Source organism: Watersipora subatra, chromosome 3 (assembly GCF_963576615.1).
Source record: "Watersipora subatra chromosome 3, tzWatSuba1.1, whole genome shotgun sequence".
NCBI lineage: Eukaryota > Metazoa > Bryozoa > Gymnolaemata > Cheilostomatida > Watersiporidae > Watersipora > Watersipora subatra.
The window spans coordinates 39871574-39883952 of NC_088710.1; the positions used below are offsets into that span (position 1 = coordinate 39871574).

The window sequence follows — 12379 nt, forward strand, 5'->3', positions numbered from 1 at the left end:
CACATACATGTTCACACATACAAACAAAACGCATACACATCCAGGTGCACACACACGCATAGAAACACAAGCTTACGCACATGTATACACACATGCACACATACGTGTATGCAAACACACATTAAGTGGTTTTAAATGTATGTTTTACTTTCAGGTATAAAACTTGTTTATAAAATGCACTGTAACTTCTTGACAAATTAAAACAGCTTGGCGTGATAGAATAAAGTTCCTCACATTAAACCTCGCGATATTGCGCCATTTGAAAAGATGTTTGCAGAACATTGATGGTAATTCTAATAATAACCACGCAGACACAGAGATGGACAAATACATTCATATACTTGCTCAGAACAGACACTTGACATAAACGCGCAAAGACATACGCACAGACCCGGACAGCGACACACACACGCACGCACACACAAATTTAAATACACAAACATACATAGATGTACAGTTACAGCTGTGCACAGAAATACATAAACTCATACGCAGAGACACACACAGAAACACATTTAGGCGATTAAACAGACACACACTTGCACACACACATAGTCGGACTCACATACGGTCACGCACACACAGTCATGCGCAAACACGCTTGCACACACCAAACTCCCACCAACATGCATGCACATACACACGCGCTTATGTAACCAGATTCATGTATGTACCAGTAAATGCAACGGATTTGATTTGCTTATCAATCGCCAAATGTTCTTTTGAGAGTTCACTGTGGCAGCTTGATGGCGGTCCAAAATAGGGACAGTTTGATAGTTCCAACTGTACCTTCAACTTTTGAGTGAAAAGCCGCCCTTGAAGATTATAGTAACCTCTTGACACACTTTGAAATTCTTGTTGTTATTGAACAAATTTTACTTTGGCATACCTGCAACATTTGGAGCAAAGTTTGAAGAAAAATGATGATAATTCCGATGACAGTCACGCAGACACGGACAGACACACATCCAAAAGCATGCTAACAACTGCGAAGACACATACACATAGCACGAGGACGGATGGGCAGACCTGCAAAAACGCATGTATACATGTTCACACACACCAACTAAACGCATACACGTACACGCGCGCACACACACACACGCAGCCACACATTTATACACACATGCATACACGCACACACACAGGTATTCAAACACACATGAAATAGTGTTAAATGTATCTTTTACTTGCAGGTATAAAACTTGTTTTTAAAGTGCACGGTAACCTGTTGACAGATTAAAACAGCTTGGCGTGATTGAATAAAGGTCCCCACATTAAATCTCGTGATATTGCACCATTTGGAAAAATGTTTGCAGAGCTCTGATGGTAACTCTAATAATAGTCACGCAGACACAGAGACGGACAAATACATTCATATACTTGCTCAGAACAGACACCTGACATAAACATGCACAGGCATACACACAGACACGGACAGCGACACACACACACACACACACACACACACACACACACACACACACACACACACACACACACACACACACACACACACACACACACACACACACACACACACACACACACACACACACACACACGCGCGCAAACACACCGAAACTCAGATACACAAACATACAAAGATGTACAGACACAGCTGTGCACAGAAATACACAAACTCACACGCAGAGACACACACAGAAACACATTTAGGCGATTAAACAGACACACACTTGCACACACACATAGTCAGACTCACATACGGTCACGCACACGCAGTCTTGCGCAAACATACTTGCACACACCCAACTCCCACCAACATGCATGCACATACAAACACACTTATGTAACCGGATACATGTATGTACCAGTAAATGCAACGGATTTGATTCGTTTACCAATCGCCAAATGTTCTATTGAGAGTTCACAATAGCAGCTTGAGAGAGGTCCCAAATAGTGACAGTCTGATAGTTCCATTTGTACCTTCAAATTTCGAGTTAAAAAGCCTTCCTTGAAGATTTTAGTAACCTCTTGACAGACTTTGAAAATCTTGTTGTGATCGAGCAAAATTAACCTTGGCAAACCTGCAACATTTGGAGCAAAGTTTGAAGAAAAATGATGATAATTCCAATGACACTCACCCAGACACAGACAGACACACATTCAAAAATATGCTAACAACTGCGAACACACATACACATAGCACAGATGCGCAGACCTGCATAGACGCATGTATACATGTTCACACACACAAACAAAACGCATACACGTACAGGCGCGCACACACAAAAACGTAGCCACACATGCATACACACGTGCATACACACGTGCATACACACATGCATACACACATGCAAACACACATGCATACACACAAACATACACACATGCACAGACACACACACGCACACACACACACATAGAAACATACACACATAGAAACACATGCATACACACATGTATAAACACATGCACACACACAAACACACGCACACACACGTTTATGCAAACACACATTAAATGGTTTAAAATGTATGTTTTGCTTTCAGGTATAAAACTTGTTTTTAAAGTGCACTGTAACTTCTTGGCAGATTAAAACAGCGTGGCGTGATTGAATAAAGTTCCCCACATTAAACCTCGCGATACTGCCCTATTTGAAAAGATGTTTATGTGATAACCCGTTACTAATGTCTTTCTTAGCAATGTTACCCTTAGGGGGCTTCTTCCGTTTAAGCCAATGTTTGTAGAACTGTTTTTCTACCACAAGATTTAATACTGCGATAACGAGACAGTGGTTGTATTTAAGAACAGTATATTTAACGATCTATATTACGTATTGAGAATATATCATAGTATGTATGTATGTTGAACTAAAGACTTCTCACAAACAAGATGGGGTTCCCTTATATAGGAGAGAATGACTTGCATAAAATATGTGTGGCATGAGTCAAACACAAGATACGAAAAGGTTGCAGAATAATATTTATACAATTCATTTTGTTCCAGGCGCACAGACAAAGATAAGCAAGCGGATGCGGACAGATAATTAGCGTAGTTGGAATGTTTATGGAGGCTGACACGAATGGTGACACAGACAGTCTTGGCAGGAAAATATGTTGGTCTTGTAGTAATTGTCAGATGTCAAATGATGAACTGTTATAAAAAAATGTTACGTTCTTATCTTTTGTGTATACTAAAATAACAACTTAATGTATAAAAGATATGTAGCTCTGACATGAGAGTTGTTCTGACATCGGTATGTAGAAACCGCAGCTAGGCAGAGGCAAGATGAAACTAGGTCATAGTCAAGATACAGGTATCTTACACCTTCCTCCTTAGACGACGATACGGCAGTAAATCTTCTTAAGGTAAAAGGAGAACTTCATCACTGGCTTCTTTGGTGATGAAGTTGGAGGTTCGACTGTCTATTTCTTGAACGAGGCAAAAGGAATGGGGGTAGAGTGTTGGTGACGAGGGGTTCTTCTTTGTATTGCTACCATCGTTCCATGTTTTGGTAATGTCTTTGTAAATGTAATCTGCGCTTACAAGTCTCGCATGTGGCCTGGAGCAGATCGCTGCTACCAAATATATCACAACCAAGGCTGCACCTTCATGTATCTTGTCGATGACACCCATGACTTTTTGCAGTACCTGCTATCCATCAGAATATGTGGTTACTGCTCTTAGCAACAAAAATCAAAATCTCAGCAAAAGTTGTATCAAAATACAATAGTACATTGAGTGACAGCCTAACTAAATGAAGCCTTACCTACTAATCAGGCCTCTGACTAAGGTCACTCACGTGAACATGAAAGAAAAGGAACATAAACTGTAAAATATTAAAAAAATTTTCAACATGATAAAATACAATGGCAAATAGGTTGCATATGTTGCTCCTCTCCCCTTCGCTCAAGAAAACTTTAGGTGCAATAAAGAAAAATATTAAGGGAGAGAATGCACCTAACACTCAAGATCAAAAGTTCAGCACTAATAATAGGTGTAACATATGCCACGATGCATTTACAGGAACACAGGAAATGCGTTTTCTCTTCCTTTTTTTTTTTTTTTTTTTTTTTTACTCAATTATATGAAACTACTTAACTTTGTGGAATCGAGTGAGTATAGTCTCCGGGCAGCGGCAGTGAACCGTTGATGGCGTCTCCTAGATGCAATGGGAAATCCTAGTCGGTGTCAAGGTTGTAGTAGGCTGGCTTCTTTGGTTGATGCAAGGGGAAAACGAATTTTGAATGCTAATTCAGCATTCAACAAGAGTTGCATGCTCGCTAATGCATGCTAATTTTGAGGACCAATTTAGAAAGGGTAAGCCAATTCCTGTTTAGCCAAATCAAATACTCTATGCAATAACCAGATATTGATAAGAACTCAATATGTTCTAGCAGACTATAGTACAATTTATCAATTTTGTACTCGTGCATCCTTACTATTTTCCACTTATGTTTTGCTTATTAATTACCGTCTGCTTTTGTTCCAATTGTTCTTTCAATTTACTAGACATAACCGAAAATCCAAATTTATTATTTTTAATTGTATCTCATCGTCTCCAAGTAATTACTGACAATCCGCATCTATTGATCCAGAGAGGTATGTAAACTTATAAACTAAACGAGATTGACATGATTGCTTGTACGGTAATATCCACAACATAACTACTATCAACTCGTGAACCAATTAAGAAGTTAAGAAGTCACCAATTAAGAAGTTGCTTCACCCTAGCCCAAGTTCATGATTAAGACTGATAACTGCATCATACCTGCGCAAGGGCTATTTCCGTTTCATCACATTGGTTTAACGAAAGTCATCAACTAGCTGAGTTATTTCGGAATTTTAATGACAGGTAAACTACCAATTACTAATCACTCTAGTTTTACTTGCAGCTGATTCACTGAGTGATTACTTCCCAACTGATCGAACTGTCATTATTACTAACGTTTCCACTACTGATTATCTCGATCGTAACTCTACCAACATCACTTCTATCTACATCCACTCAACTGTTTTTGCAACGAACGGTCTCGACAAACTTTCAACTATTTTATTATCAACGATTCTACCCATCAGTATTTTATTAATTTTAATTACTATTTTTCTTACTTTACAAATTTATTTACCTACGGCATCGAAGAGACAATCAACTTCCCAGTATTGCCGAACTGATTAATTTAGGTGAAGTGAGCAACTTGGCAACAATTGACGATCACAGTGAAGATTCTTTGTTTGACGCAGCTTCAATTATTAACCAAACTAATAATTCTCCTGTTTGATTCTTCTATTACATTTCTTATTACTTACTATTTACTAATTTTCCATCCTGCCAGCCATCATTACAGTCTGCATATTTACTGTTGATTTAATTTCTTTCACAATCAGATTACGAATTTATTACATACATGTTTTACTCACAGTTACTTAGTGCTGTGTATAACTGGAACTGTCTACTTACTAATATAGTTACGTTAAAGTTATTACCATCGATATTTAGGAGTTAACACTATTGAGCAAATGGGTGAACAATAGTGTTCTCTAGTTCCATGCACTTACTAATACAATTTTTTTTTTTTTTTCAACGCACAATTTCGAGTACAAGATAGTCTATTCACAAAACTAACAAGGAAAAGCATGAAATATTGATGGTACGTAGCAACTAGGCGCGGGGTCGTAGGTTGTATGTATGACGGGGTTGAGAATTACTTGTGTCTGAATCAGTGTTAGTTTGGGTGTGATCTGGTACATCGCCAGTACTCGTTCTAGAATCAGTAGCACGCTTTACTGATACGTACTGCGGAGTATCACTACCAGGGAGCAGAGGCGGTTTGCACTTTTTAAGTCGCTGCAGGTGAGTGACGAATTCCACTCCTACTGGCCTTCCAGCAGCACCCAATGCTCGGATGTATGCGTTTAGACCTCGCAGTTTCGTAATCACATAAGGTCCGTAATACTGACTCGTAAACTTTTTCACTTGTCCGGTAGTTACTCGAGGTACCAGGGTATACACGCAATCGTTAACAGCATAGTCATGCCCTTTCACATGCAAGTCATGGTAATACTTGTAACTGGCTTGAGCACATTCGATGTTGTCGCGGGCTTGAGCCCAAGCAACGGCTAGGGATTCTCTCATGATATCTACACTTGACTTATCTTCGGCATAACTTTTCGGGATAGTTATTGGCATACACAAATCAAATGGTATGTCCAACTCTCTGCCATATAACATGTAACTAGGGCTGAACTTGGTCGAATTGTGTACAGTGTTGTTGTATGCGTGAAGTACATATTTAGTCATCTGGTCCCAATTCGTCTGTGACCTGTTAATTACGGTCGACATCAGATTACTGAAAGTACTGAAAAATCGTTCAATTCCACCATTGGTTGAAGCTTGAAAGCTTGAAATCGTTTTCTTTTCAATATCTAACGTTTTGGCCAAGTCATTCATTAGATCGGATGCAAATTCCAAGCCGTTGTCACTTAAAAGGACATTCATAACGCCATGTGGTAGGATGACAAACTCAATCAAGTTTTCAGCAATTGTTTGCGTTTTCTTATCAGGAATAGGACGAGCTATCACAAATTTTGTGAAACTGCATTGAAAAGCTACAAGGTATTTTGCACCTCGCTCAGTTAAAGGAAGGGGTCCAAGTAGGTCCATGCTTACACGAGAAAATGGTCGTTCGCATTCGATGGGTTGTAATGGGTATACTGGATTAACGTAACCACGTTTCCTTTGATTGCAGGGCACACAAGCGGATATGAAATCTGCTACACATCGAGACATTCCAAGCCAATGGTACCGCTGAGATAAACGTTTGAAGGTTCTCGATCTGCCTACATGGCAACCAAAGAAAGACGAATGATATGTTGCAAGCGGGTCAAGCTGCAGCGCTTCAGGTACACATAATAGGGCTCTTACCGAGTCGGATGGGTTGTAATACAACACCTCCTCTTGCAAGAAATAGTTATCCTTCTGGTTTTCGAAGTGTCTGTGCTGAGTAGGATTGCAGTCGGTCGGCTTTTCGCCATGAGTAAGAAAACGTATGATTTTAGATAGGTAGTCGTCCTCTCGCTGAAATTTCTTGAATGCCAACAGGTCTTCCTTGGTAGATGACAGGTGTGTTATTGTAGAGCCTACTACGCAATTGTCTGAAATAGAAACTCTTGATAGAGCATCTGGCACAACATTGTATTTACCAGGCTTGTGTACTATCTTTAAGTCGTATTCTTGTAACTTTAGGGCAAATTTTGCTAATCTCGAACACTTGTGTTGACAAGTCATTAGCCATTTTAGTGGAGAGTGGTCTGTAATAACTGTAGTTTCATGTCCAAGAATGAAATGACGAAAGGTTTTACATGCATCCACGATTGCCAGAGCTTCACGTTCATAGGTGGAATATCGCTGCTGAGCTGTGTTTAACACCTTACTGTGATATGCAATGGGATGGTATCCATCCTCAAACATTTGACAGAGCTGGGCTCCTAAGGCAAATCCACTGCAGTCAGTATGCACAAAGAAAGGTCTTGTAAAATCTGGATATCTTAGCACGGGATACTCCGCCAACTTCCTTTTCAGCAAATTAAATCTTGTCTCACACAATTCAGTCCAAACAAATTTTCGGTCATGTTTCAAAAGTTCTAAAATGGGCTTTATCAAATCGCTGTAATTTGGAATGTAGGTCCGATAATAATTAACTAGCCCAATAGTCCTACGCAGTGAATTGAGGTCATGAGGCGAAGGAAACCGCAATATTTTGTCCACTAGCTCAAAAGTAGGTTGACTGCCTTTACTTGTGTACACATGTCCTAGATATTGAACCTTATCTCTGGCAAATGATGATTTCTCTGGATTGACCTTTATACCATGTGCTATAAAACGGTCCAACACGACACCCACTTGTTCAATGTGTGTGTCCACGTTATTCTCGTTAAATATTAAAATGTCATCCAAAAAGGAAAGGCAGCTTTTCCAGTTCAGATTTGCCAAGATGGTGGAAATTGCTCTCTGAAAAACTTGTGGAGAGTTTTTCCAACCAAAAGGAATCACCTTGTACCTAAACACCCCATTATATGTCACAAAGGCGCTTCGCTCTCTATCTTCTTCGCTATCTAACCCAATTTGCCAATAGGCTTTCATTAAATCAAGCGTTGTAAAAAGGGAGCTCCCTGTGAGCATCTCCTTGACACTGTCTTGATGAGGTAATGGGAAAGAAAGAGTATGTGTGCATGCATTTACCCTACGATAGTCATTAACTATGCGCATACTCGTACTATTCTTCTTCTTCACTAAAATAATTGGTGATGCCCATGCGCTTTGTTGGGCAGGCTCTATTAACCCAGCTTTAAGCATCTTGTCTATTTCCTCATCTAAGGGGGCTTTGTGTACTACCGGTATTCGATATGGTGCGTGCCGGATAGGGGCAGCATCCCTAGTGTCACAAACTCTACCAGACAACCCAGATACTCTGCCTAAGTCAAAGGAGTGAGTAGCAAAAGCATCTCTTTTAGACTCAAGAAATCTTTTAAATCGTTTCTGATCCTGTGTATTCAATACAGATTTTGTCAAGTCAATTTTACTTATAGGGTCAGTTGGCTCGGTATTAACATCTTTAAAAACTTCATTAGCATTAACCACATCCATGTCATCTGCAGGTAATGAAAAGGCAATTCCAAGCAGAGTTCCTTTGAATACTGTAATGTAGTTTTCAGAAGTATTTACTACACGGTACCTCAAATTACTGTCGCTTGGATTGAGTGTCTTTGCAAATAATAAGTCTTCGTGTACTATGGTTGGTTCAAAGACCACATGGTCGTTATAATAAGTTCCGCTTGAGTTGCAAAAGTTATTGTCACTGTACGGTGGAAAAACTAAATCCCTGTCTGCAAACACATTGCAGTACATTCTACTGTCAGCATGTTTAATCATAGCGCAGTTATTAAACAATTGTTTTCCATGCCTCACAGGCTGTATTCTTAGTCTTCCCAAGTGGTAGTCAACACAAAACCTTCCCAGTTGTTTTAGACTGTCAACTCCTAATATTAGTGAATATTTGCACGTATTTATTACCAGAAGAACTGTTTCAATAGGAATATTACCATGGCATCGTATTGGCACAAAAACCTCACCTAATCCTAACACTACATGTCCACTCATCGCTCTTACAGCTCGAGAAGTTTCTTTTATTTTAGACTGGATGCCAAGTTTTCTACACAAAACCATGCTAATTGTGGATACCTGCGCACCCGTATCTATCAGAGCATCATGTTCTTGACCAAGAATTGTGGTACGTATTAAAGATTCATGAGCTAAGTTCGACACATTGCACACAATATCTGCTAAGGTGGGAGCATGTTGTCGTGTGTATACTCGTCTTGCTTTTGTCCGAGAGGCTATATGCTTAGTGGTCTGTCTAGTAGATCGTCTGTTTCGTGTTTTAAGTTGGTCAGTTTCCCTAGGTAAATTTCGCTCAGGTGTTTTGTAAGGTACTAGCGGAAGGGAAGCTGGCTCTCCTGGAGCCCTAGTGTTTTCCTCTATGTTAGTCATTTTATCTGATAGTATGTCATTGCTATTAGATGGCAATTCATCGACCTCAATCTCCTCAAGCTCATTTTGCTCTAATGGAATTTGGGTATTCCCAGTAGTTTGGTTCAAAGCGATAGATATTTTGGTATTTCTATCAGTTTCCTTAGAGCCAAGGAAATATCCACGCAAATTTTTCTTAGGATCTTTTGCAAATGCTTTCAGTCCAGTGCACATGAGAATGCATCTCCAAACTAAATTTAAGGTTATATATAGACAGCACAAGAATATCCAAAACTGCTTTATGTCCCATGTACCATAGGTACTCAGGAATGAAAAGGTTCCTTGATTGACTATATTGTTTGCCAGTTTGCCGGATTGCAGTAAAGGGTCACTGTGAAAATTAGAAGTTACGCCTAAATGCTCCAGAATTTTTGCTTGATGTGAAGAGGAACTAGCCCAGTCATTTAGTGAGAACTTGTCTCTAAATGTATCCCAGTCATATAGTAATAGTTGATGGATAACCACCTTGTCATGTTCGATGCCAAACGCTGAATAGTCTAGAAATATCAAGTTAAGAGAGTCAGTCTTGGTAATAGGAGTCAAGTCACCGCTGCTATGATGATAATAGTACAACTTGTTCTGTAGCGAAACAGGAATTTCCTGGTTCATGGCACACTCACCGTAGTCCCTGTCATGAAATACTATATTTGTATGAGTGTCGAGCCAAACAGTTTTATTAGCGCTGGCAATATTAATGTTCAAAGGAATCCTGCTAGAGCACGTTTCCGCAGACATTATAGAGTAGTTCTCAATTGGTTCGCATGGATAAACAGATAAAAGGTTGTGAGTCAGCATTGCATAAACGTAGGTATTATTTAGTAGGTGCCTAGCAGCCAATGTTGGGCTCCGCTCAAGTGAACTTGTGACCAATTGCACTAGTGCTTGCATGGCATGACAATTATTCAGAAAGAACGCTTTGAACATGTGATTGTAATTTTGGTGGATTCGTAATTCAAGAGCTTGCAGCTTGGCATTTACTTCGCTATCCGTTACTCGTCCATCAATATCTCGTTTCCCTCGGGTTACATTGTTTACACGGCTGCAAGCTATGCCTTGGTCAGACAACTCCACATCGCCACCACATTCGCTATCTTGACGCACAATTTGATTTTTAGTGAAACTTAAGGCTAACTCACCACTTTCTGCCATCCAGAACCGATCTTGGAACTGGCCGTGGAAAGTCTGGTGTGGCAGGTACTTGCACTCCTCCCTCTCGTCTGGTTCCCAGAGAAGAGCAGAGCCATCCTTCAGGTTGCAGAAGCCAGCAAGGTAGGTGCAGTGGTCTACCACACCAGCAGGGCTTTCCACATTCTCGGCTACTCCATGTCGCTTGAATACACTCGTCTCATACAAATAAGCATTAAAGACAGTGAACTCATAATCTGCGCAACATTTAAAACCAGTGTGATATTCCGGTTCCGCCACATTATCTGTTTGGTACATTGAACCAATTTGTACCAGATCACCATGCGGGGAGGTATGCCATTTATACATTGAATAGCACGTGTCTCGTGAAACAAGTTGGTCAAGGTAGTCGTCTGTCCTTGTCTGTCCCTCACCAAAAAATCCTGAATGCGTCACAATCCTAGTTTGAATGATTTTGCAATGAAATGCTCCGCTTTTGTATTGGACCAAATTGGGCTTATATAATGTTAATGTCAAATCGTAGGGGTCGTGTGAGGCAGTGGTGTCTGGCAGTATGCAAGGAAGCAATTTCGGTAAATGAAATTTTGCTACAGTATGCCCAGTCCGGCAAAGCATTGGGGACTGAGCTTGGCACATAGTCAGGAGCGCAAGGAATGTAAACAAGAAACTCATGGCATATGACATTCCAAGTCCACTACCAACATTCCTTCTAGTTACACTAGGCGGTCTAGACGGGTGATAATTAGCCTTATTATCGCTATTCAATTGCCTCTGCAAACCGCTTGCTCTCACTTCACTTGCACTACCCTTAAGGTTAGTCATCACTTGCTCAGTTTCAGCTACATCAAGTGAAATCAATTCGTAGGCTTGTTCCCTGCTTACCCATTCGCTAGGCACAGTAGGAACTACCTTAGTCCTACTGCCGATCTTACTTGTCTCAACATTTACCTGCGAAACCTGTGCTACTTCAAAAACAACTGCGGGTACTATTGTGGCTACCCGGTAAATTATTGGACCCATTACTTTTGCTTTAACTTCCTGTGCAACTGGTGCCTCAACATATTCAAAAGCCATGTTGTCAAAAACCACAGTTGTATTATCTCGTGCCTGGTTGAGCGCTACACTAGCTGGCTGTCTCATAGAATTTGCAAGGGGCACTTCGGCCGAAGCATATGCTGCTCGCGGGGGATTTGTGACAGGTTGCTCAGTAACTGGAGATTTTTGACTCGCTAGCCAATCCTTGAACCATTTTGGCATCTCATTTTGCTGGCTATTTACTCTATGCTGGCCTCTATTGCTGCTATTGTCAAAGTTTGGTCTGGGTTGTTGGTACAACTGAAACCTACCCTGCCCTTGCCTGGCCTTGCTGACCTTCCCTACTACTCACAGCCTTCTTGTCACAAAATCTAGCTAGATGTTTGTCGGACATACACAAAAAACATTTCCTAACTGTCTTGTCAAATCGTTTGTTTTGAACTGGGTGAGGCCTGCCACTCTGGTAATTTGCGGAAACGTCAGAAAAATCAGAAATATTTTTATCTGCTAGTAGCGCAGTTTCTACACCAATTGCAGCTCTCAAAATATCTGATAAGTTTTTGCATGGTGTGCCCATTATTTTGTCTCTAATAGCTGAATGCAAACCCGCTCTGAAGTGAAGCAAAATATAAGGGCTGTCTTCCC

At 40.4% G+C, this 12379-nt stretch overlaps 1 protein-coding gene across 6 annotated transcripts in view; it reads left to right on the forward strand.

Moving 5' to 3' along the window:
* Positions 1–4773: 4773 nt before the first annotated feature.
* Positions 4774–12379, forward strand: part of LOC137391006 (uncharacterized) — a 50893-nt gene continuing 43287 nt past the window's right edge. For 3 of the 6 annotated variants that reach the window (XM_068077334.1, XM_068077336.1, XM_068077335.1), the window contains exons 1-4: positions 4774–4819; positions 6714–6867; positions 9160–9254; positions 10669–10822. In XM_068077334.1, the coding sequence (XP_067933435.1) occupies positions 6809–6867; positions 9160–9254; positions 10669–10822 (308 nt within the window). In that variant the 5' untranslated portion in view covers positions 4774–4819; positions 6714–6808. The remainder of the gene's footprint in view (positions 4820–6713; positions 6868–9159; positions 9255–10668; positions 10823–12379) is intronic. The other 3 variants (XM_068077333.1, XM_068077337.1, XM_068077338.1) reach the window with 1 other exon arrangement.